General features: G+C 48.0%; 1 protein-coding gene across 1 annotated transcript in view; it reads left to right on the top strand.

Annotated features, from left to right (window-relative positions):
* Positions 1 to 6,734: 6,734 nt before the first annotated feature.
* Positions 6,735 to 20,701, top strand: part of LOC133283327 (uncharacterized) — a 95,350-nt gene continuing 81,383 nt past the window's right edge. The window contains exon 1 of the mRNA XM_061480018.1: positions 6,735 to 7,454. Within this exon, the coding sequence (XP_061336002.1) occupies positions 7,434 to 7,454 (21 nt within the window). The 5' untranslated portion in view covers positions 6,735 to 7,433. The remainder of the gene's footprint in view (positions 7,455 to 20,701) is intronic.

Raw genomic sequence — 20,701 nt, 5'->3', positions numbered from 1 at the left:
CTGAGCACGACGTGAATGGTATGGAATAAGGGGTGGATAATGTCCTGGGTTCAGCAGTAGCAGTCATGTTTTTTCCTTTGTGTTAACTGGTGCAGTGCTGTGTTTTGACTTCTAGTTTGAGAACAGCGTTGGTGAAGCCGATGTTGTCGGTTGTTGCTAAGTGATGTTTACCCTGACCAAGGACTCTGTGAGGCTCATGCTCTGCCAGGGAGGAGGGGAAGCTGTGAGGAAGCAGAGACGGGGCGCCTGACCCGGGCTAGCCGGGGAGGTATTCCATACCACAGCACGTCATTCCCGGGGTGGGGGGTAACTGGGAGTTACCCCGGAAGGACAGGAGCTTCCAGGTGGAACTCGTTTTCTTGGCCGGTGGTATTGTATTCTCTTCCCTTGTTATTTTCCCTTATCATTGTTTTAGCTGATAGTAGCGGTGGTGATTTGTTGCTGGACTGTTCTTGTCTCAACCCGTAGGAGTTGCACTCTCTCGATCCTCCTCCCCGTTCCTCCGGGAGCGGGGAAGGGGAGAGCCCCAGTGCAGGGGGGGGGGGAGACGGACACGGACCTTGATTGTTGTCAGCTCGGCACCACTCACTGGGAGTGAGTGAACAAGTTACCTGACTGGGTTTAAACCACGACACCCTCCGGGAGTAGGGGGAGGGCAATAAGGGGGGGAAGTGAGTGAATGAGCTGCCTGACTGGTTTTAAACGTCAAGTAATTACCTTAAAGCAATTACATCAGCACTTCGGGTGCTGAAATGCCCTTTCCTGTACTGACCACAAGTGCCCAGGAAGCTAGGGACCAGGTTATGAAACCTACGGCCCAGTTAGAATTAAACTTGGCAAGGGATGTGAAAGATAACAGGAAGGAATTCTGTAGTTACATTGCAAATAAAAGACAGACTAAGGACAATGTGGGCCCCCTCCAGAAGCTATCAGGAGAACTGGCTACCCTGGATTTGGAGAAGGCTGAGGTCCTTAATGACTTCTTTGCCTCAGCCTTCACTGGCAAATGCTCTCACCACACCACCCAAGTCTTGGAAGGTAGATGCAGGGACTGTGAGAATGAAGACCTTAGGCCCACTGTAGGAGAGGATCTGGTTTGAGACCATCTTAAGAACCTGAATGTGAACAAGTCAATGGGACCTGATGAAATCCATCTGCAGGTCCTGAAGGAGTTGGCGAATGAAGTTGCTAAGCCACTGGCCATCATATTTGAAAAATCATGGCAGTCAGGTGAAGCTCCTGACAACTAGAAAAAGGGAAATATAACCCCCATTTTCAAGAAAGGGAAAATGGATGACCCAGGAAACTACAGACCAGTCAGTCTCACCTCCGTGCCTGGCAAAATCTTGGACCCGGAAGGCATGTGAAGGCACATGAGAAACAACAAGGTGCTTGGTGACAGCCAGCATGGCTTCACTAAGGGGAAATCCTGCCTCACCAATTTGGTGGCCTTCTATGATGGGGCTACAGAACTGATGGACAGGGCCAGAGCACTTGATGTCATCTACCTGGACTTGTGCAAAGAGTCCGACACTGTGCCGCATGACATCCTTGTCTCTAAATTGGAGAGACATCAATTTGATGGATGGAGCACTTGGTGGATAAAGAACTGGCTGGATAGCAGCACGCAGAGTTGTGGTCAATGGCTCAATGTCAGGCTGGAGACCAGTAGCGAGTGGTGTCCCTGAGGGATCGGTGTTGGGACCGGTTGCGTTCAACATCTTTGTTGGTGACATGGACAGTGGGATTGAGTGTGAACTCAGCAAGTTTGCCGATGACACCAAGCTGTGTGGTTCAGTTGATACACTGGAGGGAAGGAATGCCATCCAGAGGGGCCTTGACACACATGTGAGGTGGGCTGATGCCAACCCTATGAAGTTTAACCATGCCAAGTGCAAGGTCCTACACCTGAGTTGGAGAAATCCCAGGCACAGCTACAGGTTGGGCAGAAAAGAGACTGAGAGCAGCCATGCGGAGAAGGACTTAAGGGTGTTGGTTGATGAGAAACTCTCTCAGCCTGGCTTCATATGGGAGATGCTCCAGTCACCTGATCATTCTAGTAGCAATCCTCTGCACTTGTTCCAACAGTTCCATGTCCTTTTTACGTTGAGGACACCAGAGCTGCACACAATACTCCAGGTGAGTTCTCACAAGAGCAGAGTAGAGGAGCAGGATCACCTCCTTCAACCTGCTGGTCATGCTCCATTTGATGCTGCCCAGGAAACGGTTGGCTTCCTGGGATGTGAGCACACACTGCCTGCTCATGCTCATTTTCTCATTAACCGTGGGTCATCCATTTTCCCTTTCTTGAAAATGGAGGTTATATTTCCCTTTTTCCAGTTGTCGGGAAGTTCACCCGACTGCCATGATTTTTCAAATGTGAGGGACAGTGGCTTAGCAACTTCATTTGCCAGCTCCTTCAGGACCTGCAGATGGATTTCATCAGGTCCCATGGACTTGTGCACGTTCAGGTTCTTAAGATGGTCTCAAACCAGATCCTATTCTACAGTGGGCCCAAGGTCTTCATTCTCTCAGTCCCTGTATCTGCCTTCCAAGACTTGGGTGGTGTGGTGAGAGCATTTGCCAGTGAAGACTGAGGCAAAGAAGTCATTAAGGACCTCAGCCTTCTCCAAATCCAAGGCAGCCAGGCCTCCTGCTAGGTTCTGGAGGGGGCCCACGTTGTTCCTAGTCTGTCTTTTACTTGCAATGTAACTACAGAATCCCTTCCTGTTATCTTTCACATCCCTAGCCAAGTTTAATTCTAACTGGCCCTTAGTTTTCCTAACCTGGTCCCTAGTTTCCGGGACAACATCCCTGTATTCTTCCCAGGCTGCCTGTCCTTGCTTCCACCTTTTATAAGCCTCTTTTTTCCCCTCGAAATTTCCTCATCAGCTCCTTTTCCATCCAAGGATGTCTCCTGGCCCTCCTGCTCCACTTCCTTCTAGCTTGTAGTAGCAGATCCTTGAATATCAACCAATAGTCTTGGGCCCCCCTGCCCTCTAGGGCTTTATCCCATGGAACCTTACTAAGCAGGTTCCTGAAGAGGGCAAAGTCTGCTCTCTTGAAGTCCAGGGCAATGAGCTTGCTGCACGCTCTTCTCACTGTCCTGAGGATCTAGAACTCAACCATTTCATGATCGATGCAACCAAGGCTGCCCTAGAGCATCACATTTCCAACCAGCCCTTCCCTGTTAGTGACCACGAGGTCAAGCATGGCACCTCTCCTTGTCTATTACTTGCAGAAGGAAGTTGTCTTCCAAACAATTGAGGAACCTCCTGGATTGCTTGTGCCGGGCTGTACCATCGTTCCAAAAGACATCAGGGTGGTTGAAGTCCCCCATGAGGACAAGGGCCTGCAAGGGTGAGGCTCTTCCTAACTACCTATTGAAACAAGGAGGCACAAAAGCACAATGTAGTCAGTTCTGAGTAACGTTAAATTTGATGGCTTTGTAATGGAAAATAACTGCAGTGCTTGAAGGTAGTTGACATAGTTTCAGGTCCTTAGGACCTTAGTACAAAAAGCGTATGAAAAGCAGAATAGAAAAACCAGACCTGGGGATGGGGAGTATCTGGAACTAGTGGATGTCCAGGATGGGCACATTTAAACTAACTGATAAGTAGAAGGACAGGATGATTGCTATGTCTGTAATGTTAGTTAAGCTGGTGCTTCAAAGACTTCCAGAAGTTGTGAAGATTGTTGGGAGAAGTAAACGACCCTTAAAGACCACCATCACATTTTTTGTATGCATGTGGGAACTTTCTGGAAAATGATGTAATTCATGTGTAGCCTCATATATAAGGATGGCCTGTGTAGCAATTCGGGGACGCACGTTAGGAGGAGCTATCCCCCGTGTCTCCCAGCGCCGCAATAAAGAATACCTGCTTGTCAACTTGAAACTCTGTTGGCGAGTTTGTTCCTGGAGTTTCCTCGGAATCAATTTGGCACCCCAGATGGGACCCTCTCTGCTCGGCTGCAGGACCCGCTGAGGAGAGGGCCCCCTAGGGCCCTCAGGAGTTTTTCCCGGAGGGACCTCTCGACTCATTCAGATCCCTGCAGGAGCTAACAAGGACCATCTCATTCTTTTCTTTTCTATAATCTGTAAGATGCAGGGGGCATCTCGGTTTGGTAAAGTGGTTTGGTAAGCGTACGCATGGTTTGGAAACCTTCTGTAAATCAAGATGATAGGAAATCTCGTGGGTAAAGGCATATACCCAGCTGCTAGCGTCCGTTTAGTATACACACACAAGAAGCAGAGGGCATCTTGTGGTTTGGATCCTGCAAGACACAGTGGGTGTCTTGTAGAAAAGGTCTTGCTTTTTACCAGTATGCAATCACAAGAAGCAAAGGGCATCTTGTGGTTTGGGTACTAAAAGACACAGCGGGTGTCTTGTAGAAAAGGTTTTGGATTTTACTGGTATTTGACTTATGTTGTGGCTTGTTATAGTTATGATTTTGGTCTTGTGATTTTGGTATTGGTGACAGACTTATAAATGCATTATTAATTGTTGTCTCTGTTTCAAGTGCTGTAAGATTTTGGTCTTGTGATTTTGTTACTGGTGACAGGTTGTTAGTTTGATATAGTTTTAGTCTCTGTCTCAAGTGTTGTAACTGTGTGGAGTATGTCTGTGGGATCCCCTGTACGTGTGTGAATGTGAGATTGATAATGGGAAATCAACAGAGCGGAGAGATCTTGAAAAAGAGTCCTTTAGGGTACATTTTGGCACATGGGAAAGAACTGGGAGGGTTTCCGGGGGGCTTGGTAAATGAGAAAACGTTGACAAAATATTGTAACTAATGGTGGCCCCTTTGTATACTTCGGAAGATCAGGAAAAATGGCCTAAAAATGGAACTTTGAATTATGTCCTGGGTTCAGCAGTAGCAGTCATGTTTTTTCCTTTGTGTTAACTGGTGCAGTGCTGTGTTTTGACTTCTAGTTTGAGAACAGTGTTGGTGAAGCCGATGTTTTCGGTTGTTGCTAAGTGATGTTTACCCTGACCAAGGACTCTGTGAGGCTCATGCTCTGCCAGGGAGGAGGGGAAGCTGTGAGGAAGCAGAGACGGGGTGCCTGACCCGGGCTAGCCGGGGAGGTATTCCATACCACAGCACGTCATGCCCGGGATGGGGGGTAACTGGGAGTTACCCGGAAGGACAGGGGCTTCCGGGTGGAACTCGTTTCTTGGCCGGTGGTATCGTATTCTCTTCTCTTGTTATTTTCCCTTATCATTGTTTTAACTGATAGTAGCGGTGGTGATTTGTTGCTGGACTGTTCTTGTCTCAACCCGTAGGAGTTGCACTCTCTCGATCCTCCTCCCCGTTCCTCCGGGAGCAGGGAAGGGGAGAGCCCCGGTGCGGGGGTGGAGGGGGGAGACGGACACGGACCTTGATTGTTGTCAGCTCGGCACCACTCACTGGGAGTGAGTGAACAAGTTACCTGACTGGGTTTAAACCACGACAAATTATGATACATTGTTACAATTAACTTTGGTTTTGAGGTGGCAAGGAAAATGGGATGAAGTAATGTATGCAGATATTTTTTTCACTTCAAGAAACCACCCCAAGTGACAGACGAAATGCAAAATTAATATAGCTCTGCCAGATCTCTTAATTTTGGCTTTGGAAAAGGACAGGGAAAAACTGAAAGCTAAGATGGAGAGATGTTGTTCAGATTCTGATACTGGGGAAAGATATTAATTAAAACCAAGGGGGAAAGGAGGGGAGCTCAAGCAGATCCTGTGTTTGAGCGTGGGATGAGTGCTGGGGAGGCAGAGGTGGAGGGATGTGGGTGGGGGAGTGTTGCAGAATGGCTCCAAGAGCAAGGCCATGGATCCTTAGAGGCCTTGTGCGAGCAAAGCAAGGTGTAGGCCTCACAGGTAACCGGACACCGGATGTGGGAGAAGAATGTGAAGGAAGCTGTGTAGAACTAACCGATACTGTTGTGACTAGGAGGCATGGCTAAACACCACACCTATATAAGCGAACTGCACCACAAATAAAGTAGAAACTTGCTTATCACCCATATTGGGTTGGCGTGTCTTGCTTCTCCTCGCCGCTTACAGGGGAGTGGGTTCTTTTCCTATGGGACCGGATCCGTGTGTGCTGTGGGGAGTTTGGATGTTGGAAGCAAGACTGCCCTGGGGGGAGTGCCATGGTGTGGCTCCGGTGACTGAACTGGAACTGGACTGACGAGGACCTGGGGAATCTACCCTAGCAGATCCACTGGTTAAATTAAAACTAGGGACTAGAGGAAATAAAGTGGAATTTCAGTGGATACAGGAGCAACTTATTTGGCATTACATCAGAGAGAAAAGAATTTGTTACAGATGTGAGAGCTACTGGCTACCAAGAAAAAAAAAAAAAGCACCCTTTCTGAAACTGTTAAAGTACAATTTGAGAAAACAAATGGGAATGCATAAATTTTTATGCATGCCAAATTCTCTAAAATCTTTATTAGGATGCAAAGTAACATTTAAAGACGGCAAAACAGATTTAAGAATTAAAAATGATCAATTAATTGAAGTTTTGAGTTTATCTTTAATTCAACAGAAAAGCAAACAGGAGGACCTCCCTGAAACAGAAGAAAATATTACTCAAGTATATCTGGGAGTATGGGCCTCTGAACTTCCAGGTAAGGCAAAAAATGCTTTGCCTGTTAAAGTAGAAATAAAAAGAAGGGGCCTGCCCAATTAGAGTAAAACAATATCCCCCTAAAATTGCAGGGAAAGTGAATTAAAAATCATTGATAAATTTTAAAATATAAATTATTAATTGAATGTGAATTGGAATATAATACTCCTATCTTGCCAGTAAAGAAGTAAAGTTGTAGATTGGTTCAAGATCTCAGAGCAATCAACAAATTTGTAGAGGATATTCCTCCAGTAAGACCTAATCCGTATACCTTACTGACTAAATTGAATAATAATCAGAAATGGTTTGCTGTCCTGGATTTAAAGGATGCTTTCTTTTGCTTACCATTGGCCAAAGAAAGCCAGAATTTATTTGCTTTTGAACGGGAACATCCTGACACAGGAAGGAAAACCCAATTATCTTGGACAGTATTACCTCAAGGGTTTAAAAACAGTCCAACGATTTTTCTAAATCAGTTAGCACTGGAACTAGAATCATGGAAACCACCCACTCAGACGGGGACTCTGTTACAATATGTGGATGACCTATTAATTGCCACAGAAACAAAGGAAGAATGTGTCCAGTGAATGGTGGGATTACTGAGTTTTCTGGGACTGAATGGTTATTGGGTAACCAGACAAAAGGCCCAACTAATCCAAACCTGAGTTTCCTACCTAGGATATGAAATAACAGGAGGACAGAGAGAATTTGGAACTGCTCGAAAAGAAGCCATTTGTCAAACTCCACGACCGTCGACCGTCAAGGAGTTCCGGACGTTCCTGGGAATGACTGGATGATGCAGACTTTGGATGCATGATTATGGTGTTCTGGTAGACCACTATATAAACTGTTAAAAGAAACGCCTTTCTCTTTGGAATGGACTGATTTAGCAGAAGAGGGCTTTAGAAATTTAAAAACAGAGCTAATGAGAACTGCAGCTCTGTGACTTCTGGATGTGACTAAATCCTTTTGGCTATATTCCTATGAAGAACAGGGAGTAACTTTGGTGGTCCTTACTCAGAAACTAGGACCCTATAAGAGGGCAGTGGTGTATTTTTTGAAACAGCTGGATGAAGCGAGCAAAGGTGGCCCAGATGCCTAAGGGCTGTGGCAGCAGTTGTCGTGAATATTGAAGAGGCTTGCAAATTTACCTTGGGACAAAAGATTACTGTACTAGTGTCCCATGTTGTATCAGCAGTCCTGGAACAAAAAGAAGCCCACTGGTTATCTCCTTCATGTTTTTTTAAATGCCAGGCCACCCTTGTGGAACATGATGATATAGAAATTGTGATCACTAATGTTGTGAATCCAGCATCCATTTGCAGGAACAATCAACAGAACTATTAACACACTATAGAAACTGCATATTCAAGCTGACCAGACTTGAAAGAAACCTTTGGAACATGATGAACAAGAGCCCTGGAATTGGCTAAAGAAAAAAGGATAAATATTTGGACTGATTCTAAATACGCATTTGGTGTGGTCCATGCACATGGTGCCATCTGGAAAGAACGAGGACTTCTGAGCACACAAAGGAAACAGATTAAACATGCTACAGAAATTCTATGACTACTGGAAGCTGTTCAGCTACCTGAGGAAGTAGCTATTATGTACAGTAGAGGGCATCAGCAAGGTGACTCTCATCAGGAAACTGGAAATAATTTGGCTGATTTTGAAGCCAAACAAGCAGCTGAACAATCTAAATTCATTCCCTTAATCCCTGACAGCCAACTAACAATTGAGAAATCTAAACCTAGGTATTCAAAGGAGGATAGAAAATTGATTGGAGATCTCAAAGGAGAGGAAAATAAAGAAGGTTGGGTTCAGATACCTGATGGGTGAATTGTAATCCCCTATAACCAACTCTGGAAGCTAGTTCAGAAGGAACATAATAAAACTCATTGGAGTAGCAACTCTTTGTATAAATACTTAGATAAATTGTAGGAAGGAATCTATATAACATAGCTCAATTAGTGACAATGTCAGCTCTGTCTCAAGAATAATCCCAAAATTGAAAATAGAAATCAAATTGGTACAACTGGGGAGGAAGTTATCCAGAACAGCATTGGCAAATAAATTTTTTGAATTACCAAGAACAGGAGGTTATCGATATTGGTTGGTGTTAACGAATACTTTTTCAGGGTGTCCAGAAGCATTCCCCTGTAGAATAAAAAATGCAAGACGAGTCACTGGAACATTGTTAAATGATATAATACCTTGTTTTGGAGTACCAGAGGCAATTTCTTCCAACTGAGGCTCGCCCTTTAGCGCTAAATAGTTACAAGACATTAGCAAAAACTTAGAAATTGATTGGCAACTACATGTTCCATACAGGTCTCAGGCCAGTGGGTAAGTAGAAAAGATGGTTCATCTGATCAAACAACAGACTGGTAAAATACATGTCAGGAAATTAATTAATATTGGTACCAAGCCTTACCACTGGCTCTATTAAGAATTCAAACTAAACCTCAGTCGAAAGAGGCTAGGCCATGTAAAATTTTATATGGAAGACCATATCAGTCCCAGTTTAAAGGAGAAAGTCTTCTGGAAGTGGGATAAGGCTATCTCCAAGAGTTTCTGGTCAATCTGGGAAAACAATTAGAAATAAGAGAATACTGGGGACAAGAGAGAGAGGTGTGGATTATCCGACTCAACCTTTTAGATCCAGAGACTGGGTTTATGTTAAGAATTTTTCAGGAGATCGTCTACAGGAGAAGTGGAGCGGACCATACCAGATAATACTGACCACCTTTACAGCAGTGAAGATAAAGGAACAACCTTCTTGGATACATTATTCAAGAATAAAGAAAGCACCAGAACCAGAGAAGACATGGCAGATCGAACCTTATGAAGTGATCGAAGTTATGAAGATTGTTGGGAGAAGTAAACGACCCTTAAAGACCACCATCACATTTTTTGTATGCATGTGGGAACTTTCTGGAAAATGATGTAATTCATGTGTAGCCTCATATATAAGGATGGCCTGTGTAGCAATATGGGAACACACGTTAGGAGGAGCTATCCCCAGTGTCTCCTGGCACCGCAATAAAGAATACCTGCTTGACAACTTGAAACTGTTGGCGAGTTTGTTCCTGGAGTTTCCTCCGAATCACTATAGAGTGCTTCATCATCCACAGAGTTCTCTTGAACAGGCGATCTGTAACAGATCCCCACAATAAAGCCCCCCATAGCTGTTCTCCCTTTAACCCTGACCAACAAACTCTATTGACTGCTCACCTGTCCCCAGACAGAGTTCCATACTCTCCAGCCTATCCCTAACGTAAAGAGCAACTCCCCCTCCCCTTCTGTCATGCCTGTCTTTTCTAAAGAGCCTGTAACCTTCCATGCAAACACTCCTGTCATAGAAGCCATCCCACCATGTTTCTGTGATGCTTATTATATCATAACCCTGTAGACACGCACACATCTCTACTTCCTCTTGTTTGTTCCCCATGCTACAGATGCTTGTATAGAGGCATCTGAGCCGAGCTCCAAATGAAGCTGGCTCATTGGCTGGAGGAGCTGGAATATCTCTACATTGCTCCGAGCATTTATTACAGGTGCTGGCAAATGACTGGGGGTGTTGGGATGGAATGATGCCTCCCTCCCAACACATCTAGCTTAAAGCTTCCTTGACCAGTCTGGCAAGCCTCCTACCAAAACCTCTCTTCCCCTTAGACCAGCTCCACCAGCCTCCAGTAGACCTGGCCTACAATCTTGGGTCCCGTGTTCAAGACACTCAAACCCCTGACTATGGCACCACCCTTTTAACCATTTATTAACCTGGCCAATCCTCCTAGTCTTTTTAGGGTCCTCCCCTGTATCCTGAGGAATTGACAAAAAGACTATCTGAGCTCCAGAGCCCCTAACCACTCTCCGAAGTCCTTCTTTATGTTCTCTGGGCTACTGTTATCTATATCAGTAGCACCCACATGGATCACTAGAACTGGGTAATAGTCAGTGGGACTTACTAGAGCAGGCAGCCTCTCTGCAACATCCCTGATCTGTGTCCCTGCTAGGCAACACACCTCCCTTGAAACGGGGTCTGGCCGGCAGACAAGTGCTTCTGTCCCTTTCAAAGTAGATTCCCCTACTACTACGACCCACCACTTTTTCCTGGCAGCACCAGTAGAGATCTTCTTTACTGGTGCATTAGCCAGTTGTTCATGTGCAAAGTATGTGTTTCCTTGTTAGCCCCCTGCAGAAATGTGAAGCGGTTCTGGGTGGGGACAACAGATTTAGGTGGAAGCCCCTTGCTTTTAATTGTCCTCTTCCTCCTTTTTTTGTTGCTGTCTCCCAGCTTCTTGGGTTAACGGCCTCCTTCTTTCCTCCATGAACTACAGGGGACGCTTGAGGCCCCTGCACAGTTTGGGCAGGGAGCAAGCATTCCTGCTTCCTCTCAGCTTCCCTGACATCTTGCAGCCTATTAATAGCATCCCGCAGCTCAGCCACCTGCTGCAGGAGGACTTCCACCAGGTAACACCGAGTGTAGCCCTGCCCGTTGTACACCCTCCCCTCACAAGACCAGTGCAGGCACTCTCTACACTCCGAGCTCTGCACTGCAGCCTCCCCTCTCATCGGCTCTGTCTGGGTGACTACGCTGGCCACCGCCAGGGCAGCCAGAGCAGAACTCCCAGACCGGGCCCTGGTCATACGGCGAATGCTCACCATCCCGCTCGCCTCCCCGCGCGAACTGCCTCGACCCGCCCTGTTCTCGCCGCGCTCCCTTGGGTAGGTTTTTAACCAGTCAGGGATGGTGCCACTCCTCCTGGCTCCGCCCCCTGTGAGTCCCTGCTCGCATCAGCTGAGCTTCCGGCTCCTGGGCAAGTCCTGTCGAGGACTTGAGGCTCCCTCGGTGGCTCTTGTCTCTCTGAGTTGAGGCTCCTGGACGCTGCTATATCCTGCTGCAGCTCAGCATCTCCAATCCATTACAGATGGATCATGAGACTCAGCAAAACCCTGCCAAAACTGCAGCACTTGGAATCGTTACATCCTATATGCTAACTTCACAACATCAGGGAAAATACAATTCAATACAGCTAGAAGAGAGGTGGACAGATAAATGACTTCATTTCTGGAGGGTACATCTTTTAGACATAAGCATGTTCCAGGGCTCTGAATTAGCTGTCTTGTAATGTCACAGCTACTAATTCCTACCAAGTTATTTCTGGAAAATGGATCTGCCTTGAAACAGATGTTGCCAGATGCCCAGCAGAAGAGAGGTCACTGCCCAGAGCATTCTGTACAAACTTAGGATAAAAAAGAACTAATCCTGTGGGCACATCTTCCACCTGCCTAGCAGTTTAGTAACAGCGAGTACCTTCACTATGCTGGATTTAGGGAAAAGAGAATGTTGGATTTTTTTCATAAACCTCTTCACCATAGTATTGCTCTACCAGCAACTTCAAGACCTGGGTCCTCTGTTCCAGCTACCAGGCCACTCTCTACGTAATTCCCAGAAACATCCCTATTCCAAGCCCTACAAACCCATCAACATGCTGTGCTTGCAGCCAACCCCCATCCCAGTAAAAGCCCAAATCAATGCCAAGGGGCTGACAGAGACCCTCTGACTGACTACCCTGTCAGTCAGCTGCCAGGTGGAGTGATCCTCCAGGAGCTTGGGCTATGCCCCAAGAGGCAGAAGAGGAAGGGGAGGGCTGTTTCTTTATTTAAAAGGTGCTGATGGATTTAGAAACACATCAAAGTCTGTGTAGGACAAGGGAAGGAATTATCCCTCCCATTGATTTTCACTCTGGAGTATTAGAAAGAACACAGCATTTATCTGGAGATTTCTTCCTAAAGCTAACTACAGACTTTCAAACGTAAATGAGACTTGAAAAGGGCTTATTGGGCAAGGATCTGCTGAAACCTCATCTGAAGTGGGAGCCCTACAGGAGCTCTCTGATCCATGATCCATCAGCCCTCAGACAGCTGAACACCCTGCTCTGTCCCAAGACTCAAACAGAGGCACAGCTCCAGGGGAAGGAACCACCAGACAGCAGGTTTCCCACATCCCTCCTCCTCCAGCAAGCATCCCTCTGACCTGCTCTGCCACAGGGACCCATGAGTCCCCCTCTGTGGCCACGACCCCAATGGCATTGTCTGCCTTGTGCCATGATGGGAAGTCAGGGGGCTGGGGGCACTGGATGTAACCCAGAGACATGGACTCGCTGCCCCTCCAAACTGCCTCCATCCTCCAGCAGCCAAGGCTACACCCTGGGAACTGTGGCAGGATAAACCCTGAACTGGTAGACACACATCTTCAGCAATCCCAAACACGCACCTGCCTTACTGCTGCCCCAGAAGCTGTTCCCATAGCCCCCTCTGCCCCAGGCTCACTGGGAAAAAATTCTGAAGCCTTGTCTCCAATCCGCTGTCTTTCACAGCTAGCTGGGAGGATGTAATTGGTGAGGCAGATTAGAAATATCGGCAGCCTCTAAGACTTTAATTTACTGGCAGATCAATATCACTAGGGTTACATTGGCAAAGCATCTACAACTCTATTGACTCATGAAATTCCTCTTATCAGTTTATCAGAAATCTGGAAGCCAGAAGATGCTGTTTGAAGAAAAAAGGCAGCAGGAGATTGAACACTTAGCATGGGCTGCCCAATCAGGCTCTCAGCACTAAGCATTTTACAGCAGATGTGTCTACTGCAAAGGAGGCTAATATTATATGATTAAGAGCTAACTTACTTCCTCACATGCCACGCAGCCCTTTCGAGTTGCTTCTCACCTCAGACCTTTGTACTGAGTCACTAGGACAGACACAGCTCCACCAGCCCAAATGGAACAAGAAAAACACGTATTTCACACCACAAGATCCTAAATTGAGACCCTCCTGCCTGGACCCTACCCAGGCTGACCTCTGTTTCCTATAAAATCTCATCTTTATGAAGTTAAAAGCCCACCACAGCATTGGGAATCTGCTCATGAGGATTTCTGGAAAAAAGATAAAAAATAAAAATCAGCATTTCTGCACTTACCCAGAAAATGAGAAAGTGTGGGGTTTGTCCCCCCAAAATTATTTCCCACACTCGAATTAAGAGCTCCAAGCACATGGATCATCTCCTTTCCCCATTACAGCTGGACAGCTGTAGCAGGCAGTCACACCACCATGAGATGCCCCTCTCATAAAGCACTAGATAGCAATGACCTCAGTACAGCAATATGAGATTGCACTTCTGCCACCTTCAAAAAGGAACCCTAATTAAACTTTGAGACCCTCTATCATCTTCTTACTGAAGCAGACAAAGTGAGCACATGGAGACTCCCCCGAGCCCTTGCTCTCCTGGCCTCACCCCAACCTAAAGGTCACAAAACCCATCTCCCCAGTGAGGTGGAGCAGTGGGCATCATCCTGCAGCCAGAGCTGGGCCCTTGCTCCCAGCAGGTTGCACACCTCCTCCTGTACATCAGAATGGAGTGGGAACTTCCTGAAACCCCAGGGCCTCATCTTCATCCAGACCCTAGCTTCAGACTTTAACAGAGGCAGCCTGATGCCACACGAACAGGAGCTATGCTACCTACATTGAACACTTCAATAACCAAATGAAAGCTGGTAGGTGCTACCCAGTGCCTCTGCAGAGCTGCCTGACCCAACTTTAAGTTAGCTGTGAGGTCCTGAGCAAAAGTCAAAGAAAACCTCATGGGAGTCCTACCCTGGAGTAAAAACTGGATCTTTTGCAGCAGGCTCTTGCAGCTGAGCTAAACAAGAACACTGCAACCCAGAGCTGGAATTTAACACTTCCAGCCAACACTTATAAAGATGCCATCCCCCAGACTGATGTTCAAAGCTGCTGCTCAGGGAAGCGCGTTACCTGCTCCTCTGGAGAGGAGTTTGAGATGCTCAGCTGCTCATTAAGGTAAACAGGTATTTAGGTCTTTCCTCCAACAGTTAAGTATTTTGGAAAGATTAAAAAAAAAAAAAAGCAGCAATCTGGTTACAGTGACAGAATCTAAACTCTGTTCCGTGGGGTGACATTGGGAACATCACTTACCCACACCACCTGGGTACAAGGGTAAAACATCACCCTTCCAAGCAGAGCTTGGGCAGCACACATGCACCTCTGCAGGCAAACCCCAGCAGCCCCATGAGCAACCTTAACACTGCATGGGGCAGGCTGACAGGCATCCATGCCCCCTGTATGGCTTCCATCAGCTGCTAGAGCCTGTTCCAAGCCAAGCACATTGAGGAAATCATGAATCCAAACCAAGCAGTTTGAGTAAGGCTTGAGCAAGTCAACCAGAAAGGAGAGATCAAAGAAGGGAAAGCCCTGGGAAGGCATGCAGGGGGAGGAGTCACAGGGAACACTGGTGAGCTCTGATAAAAGCTCTTGCTGGATGCGTCAAATGCTCCAACACAGTGACCTGGGGAGTAGAAGCAAGAGGAAAGCTGCTCCTTCCCAAATGGTGCCTGTCCCTCGCCTGTTTTGCCATCAGAGGGCTGACTCCAGACCCACTTCCTCTCCCAGGAGCTGCCTGGGTTCAGTGCAGCCACAAGCATCACTCGGTACTGTCTGCAGGGGCTGAACTATTCAACATCCAGGTACCAGCAGTAACAAAGTGAGTGGAAGTCTTAATAAAGGTAAATTAAAACAGAAGCGAAGAAAGCATCCATTCCTTCTCTATAATCCAGTAAGGCCTCCTCCAACAAGATATAGAAACAGTTTTTAATATCCCCAATATTTTGAATGGGGAAAATTGTGACAAAAATACCATATTTTTCCTCTTGGCATGCTATGTTTAAATAGAAGGCTATAGTTCTTTTGGTTTCCCCAGCTTTTCTTTTTAATTATTTTTAAAATGCAGAAGACCCACTGGGCACCCTCAGTAGTGCCTGCCACCTCTCCACCCAGGTTCTCCTGGGGCTAGTGGTGGAGAATTTCAGTGGGGGGACCCAACCACCACATCCCACTCCAGAGCCCCTGGCAGCAGTGCACCAGCAGCCCCCCTCCTGCTCCCACCACCCTCACCAGCCCCAGCTGAAGAAGGCACAGCACAAATTCTGCAGCAAAGAACTTTACTCCCAAACATCCTGCTGGCCACCTTAGTTCTATTTAGGTGACACCTAAACCTCTGAAAGTCTGAATCCTCTACAAAGCCCTGCAAGGCACCCAGCTCCTCCTGCATGGACAGAGGTGGGCAGTAAGGAGGGAGCTGGTTTGCTCGTGCTCTTTGCTTTCTGTAATAAAACACACTAGGGTATATCTTGTTTGGCCTCAGCAGACTGCCACTGCACTGTCCCTGCCTTGGCACACCAGGAGAGGCCCAGCCATGGTTTCAACAGAGGATGGAGCTCAGTGGACAGCTCTACCACACTGAAGACCAGTGACACCATGTAACCCATGATTTCCAGAGGATAGCCAGTGCTTCTTGCAGAATCTCATCAAAAGCATCTCGCTAATCATTGCTACTTCACAGGCTTCACACCCAGAAGGGGCCGAGAAAAAGGTGGCTGAAGGAAGAAAATACAGAGTCCTGACATCCAGCTTCTGCCTGCAGTAACTAATTTCACAGCCCAGCAGCCATGCAGAATATATGGAAAGAAATCTCAACTCCAAGGAAAGAACATCTATCCCTTCAGAGTCATAAAGCGATGCTACTCAGAGAAGCATTGATGGAGGACTGCTTGGTCTGACACTTCCAATTGCATTGCCAACAGCAGGACCGTGCAGGGGGCTTCTGGCACTCAGTTCTAGAGCCCTGGGCACATCTGGGAGGTTTCAATGAAGAGAAGTCGATTGTGCTACCCCTACTGTGAAGTTGAGCCCAGCCAGCGTTGCACAGAGCAGAGCTCAACCCTGCAGTACCTGTGTGTCACCCAAGTGACTGCGCTCCCAGACAGCACAGCAGGGTCCTATTCCTTGTTCTCCTTGCTGCAGTTACCTGGTCACAGGCCTTGTTCTGATGGAATCATTGCCCGTCCTGCTTCAGTTGACCTTTATTACGGTGGTGGAGGAGGGGAGGGGTGAATGCCTTTTCTGAGCCAGGTTTTTCACAAGGGTGATGCGTGCTAGCCCTGCTTGTGGAGTGGGGAAGGGGTACCTGCCATTCTGAGGGCAGCCAAGGGGTTGCTCAGAGTGGCCTGGCACCTCCTGGAGGGTGGGTCGTGCTAGAGAAGCAGGATGGCTGGTCTTGTAACATTTTTTCATCCTTCCTGGTTTTGCTGCTTTCTGGAGCAGAGCGCTGGCGTGTAGAAGGCTTGGTTGCATCGGCCAGGGTTCGTGGTCCTAGAGAGTCCAATCCTAAACAGGGCCACGTATGATGTGTGTACATTGTGAACTCCATCCTGTTCCTCAGGATGAGCTCCTGTGGGCATTGCGTTGGTTCTGCAACGCAGTTGGAGGGAGAGGCGGTGGGAGGAGTGTGCCAGCGACTGGACTGAATTATTGGAAACGGAACGAGGATGATGGAAGACAAGCATGTGCTGCCTCATGACAGGCTGATGCTGGAGGAAGACCAACGGGATGACCTCTGTGGTGGATAGTGAATGGCTGGCAAAGGGGAGAGGAGGTGGTGTACCAGGTGTTGCTGCCAGCAACACGTTTGCTTGCAAGCAAACTCCTTTGCTTGCTCTGTTGGAGTGGGATGTATGCTGCGTTCTGGCGTGGGATGCCCGGCCCTTGTTCAGCACCTCATGACCCTCTGCTAGTTCAGAAACCAGTTATTTGGCCAACAGCAGCATCTGCCTGGCCAGGTTCAGACCTGCCACGTTACTACAAATGCATTCACCCTGCTGCCTCCCTCTTCTCCAAGGTGCCAGAACAAAATCCTCTGGCACATACAAAGCACTGTGAAAACAAGAAAGACCAACAGCATGAAATCTATGATGTGGACAGAGGAGGAGAGGACATCCTTCTGTAAGGACTCCAGTGCAATCATGGCTAGAGCACTGCAGCCCCAGGTGGGAAGGTATTTGTGTACCAGAGAGCAGTGGGTGCAAAGTATAACAGCTTGTGAGTTATTGGGGGGGGAGGGGGGATTAGGAAAGCAACAAAGAACAAAATTTAAGGATGTAACAATGCTCTGGGAATTTAAGAAATTATGATCAGCTTGCCCAAAGTCAGTGTCAGAGCTAAAATAGATCTTTTGACTTCCAAACAAGCTCCCAGTGTTAAACTGCTTTTAACTGTCTCTGTGGAAGATGAAAAACAGCAAGAAGAAATGACTTGGGGAAGGAAGTATGTAAGACTAAAAGGGACAAAATTAACAGAAGAACATTAAACAGGAGAAATTTAGGCTCTGACATCTGAAGGAGTTTTCGAGGGGTAAACGCCTGGGTACTGCAGACCCATGTCCCTGAGGGAAGGCCAGAGCTCCTGCTCCTCAAAGCTGGAGGCGAAAGTGCTGGCTGCAGCACCCTGGGGTGCACAGAGACCCAGCAGGACCCAGCAGGCACCTTCGCCTCCAGCAGCCAGGCCCAGCAACTGCCCTGGGCACCTGCTGTCCCATCGTCCCCAGAACCATTGGGGAGGGAAGTGCCACTGCCAGCACCAGAACTACCAGCCCAGCAGCATGTAAACCACAACTGGCTCTGAGCCCCTTTCACTGGGGGGCCTGGAGGCACCTCACCCAAGACACCAACAAAGCAGAAGGTTAATTTGAAGCTCACAGCTCTGGTGCTGGGCACTTGTCTCTCTCTCCCTCAGCCTCCCTCCTTGCTCTCCTTTCTGTGAAAAGCCTGACAACTACAGTTCTGTCTGGTGCAGTCACGGTGCTGCAGTGGGAGCCACACAAGGACAGTGGGGTGGCGGTGGCCAGCCATGCTTTGCTCCTCCAGCCAGCCACTGCCATTGGCCCAGCTGCACTCACTCCTGCACCAGCAAAACAATGCAACCTTAGCCCAGCCAGGGAACACGTGCCAGCAGCAAAGCCCACCCTGGCGACAGTGCCCAGGCAGTACTGCTGAAACCCCAGTGGCCACCACACACTGATGGAGCTCATCTGAGACCAGCTCCTGCCGCTGCACATGGACCACCAACACCGTCAAACAGAGCAAACAAGAGGGAGCTACAGCCTGGCGGCATCACCTCTGCAACTGTACTGTAAGAACTTACTGCACCTCAACACCTCAGGGGCAGCCTTTCTGCTCTGTTTCTGGAGGTGTCCAAGGGTCTGTGCACCAGCTTCTGCAACACAAGAGGCATGGGTAAAATGCACAAGCTTGTGTGCACAGCCTGCATCCTTAACATCTTCACGCCTCAGCTTTAGTTAGCAGATCCTGCAAATCTCAAACATGTTCAAGACACTGAACAGTTCTGTGCTTCACACACTCCCCCTGCTAAGTCTTCTGAACTAACCTCCAGGCCTGCTAGCACATTTTCCCATTATGTGGTATGTCACCAAAAACACCTTGGTGAAGAACCCCCACATTCTGCATTATCCCAAACAACATGAGCCTGATGGAAGCTCTCAGGCCAAACAAGGTGCATCTGAGAACAGCACAGCTGGCTATGTGTCGTGGTTTAAACCCAGTCAGGTAACTCGTTCGCTCACTTCCAGTGAGTGGTGCCGAGCTGACAACAATCGAGGTCCGTGTCCGTCTCCCCCGCCCCCCCCCGGCACCGGGGCTCTCCCCTTCCCCGCTCCCGGAGGAACGGGGAGGAGGATCAAGAGAGTGCAACTCCTACGGGTTGAGACAAGAACAGTCCAGCAACAAATCACCACCGCTACTATCAGCTAAAACAATGATAAGGGAAAATAACAAGAGAAGAGAATATGATACCACCGGCCAAGAAAGCGAGTACCACCCGGAAGCCCCTGTCCTTCCGGGTAACTCCCAGTTACCCCCCACCCCGGGCATGACGTGCTGTGGTATGGAATACCTCCCCGGCTAGCCCGGGTCAGGCGCCCCGTCTCTGCTTCCTCACAGCTTCCCCTCCTCCCTGGCAGAGCATGAGCCTCACAGAGTCCTTGGTCAGGGTAAACATCACTTAGCAACAACCGACAACATCGGCTTCACCAACACTGTTCTCAAACTAGAAGTCAAAACACAGCACTGCACCAGTTAACACAAAGGAAAAAAACATGACTGCTACTGCTGAACCCAGGACATTATCCACCCCTTATTCCATACCATTCACGTCGTGCTCAGATCCCACATTTTCAATACACCATCGCTCTCCCACATATATACATCCATATACATACAGACCAAGAGGAAAAAATCATTTTCTTAGTGCATGGACCAATCCCTATAATGCTGCCGAGTCCATTCGGTCCATGATGTTCAAAGTTCATTCTCTGTTGGGATGATGGCTGGAGGGAAGTCAGGGCCAGTCGCTGGTGACCTGGAGACATCTCGTTGATGGGCTATAAAAGCATTACACAGCAGGCAACAGCATACAATTGAGTTCACTGGCTGTTTTCCCCTAAAATCAAATCCCCTTGAGGTATACATCGGACTTCCCCATCTTCCCGCATTACCCACCAAGTACATCCAGGTCCCTGAGCAAAAGCAATCCCACGAGTGGGTTTGCCTTTACCTGAAGCAGGAATAACCCAGACTGTCTTCCCCAGCAAATTCTTCATATGCACCACGGGAACTTTGTCCCCCTCTACAATATGTAAAAGTTCTGACTGGGCTGGGCCGGCCCTGTTGGCAGATCCTCTGGTGTTGACCAACCAGGTGGCCTTTGGTAAATGTGTATCCCAATGCTTGAAAGTTCCCCCACCCCTTGCTCTCAGTGTAGTTTTTAACAGCCCATTGTACCGTTCAATTTTCCCAGAGGCTGGTGCATGGTAGGGGATGTGATATACCCACTCAATGCCATGCTCTTTGGCCCAAATATCTATAAGGTTATTCCGGAAATGAGTCCCATTGTCTGACTCAATTCTCTCTGGGGTGCCTTGTCGCCACAAAATCTGTTTCTCAAGGCCCAGGATGGTGTTCCGGGCAGTGGCATGGGGCACAGCGTATGTTTCCAGCCACCCGGTGGTTGCTTCCACCATGGTAAGCACATGGCGCTTGCCTTGGCGGGTTGGTGGCAGTGTGATATAGTCAATCTGCCAGGCCTCCCCATATTTATACTTCAACCATCGTCCTCCATACCAAAGAGGCTTTAACCGCTTGGCTTG

This window comes from Pezoporus flaviventris, unplaced genomic scaffold (genome assembly GCF_033815535.1).
Source record: "Pezoporus flaviventris isolate CSIRO_AGI_PZ_B2104156 unplaced genomic scaffold, CSIRO_AGI_Pfla_v1 ptg000164l, whole genome shotgun sequence".
NCBI lineage: Eukaryota > Metazoa > Chordata > Aves > Psittaciformes > Psittacidae > Pezoporus > Pezoporus flaviventris.
This window is presented reverse-complemented; position numbering and strand designations above follow the sequence as displayed.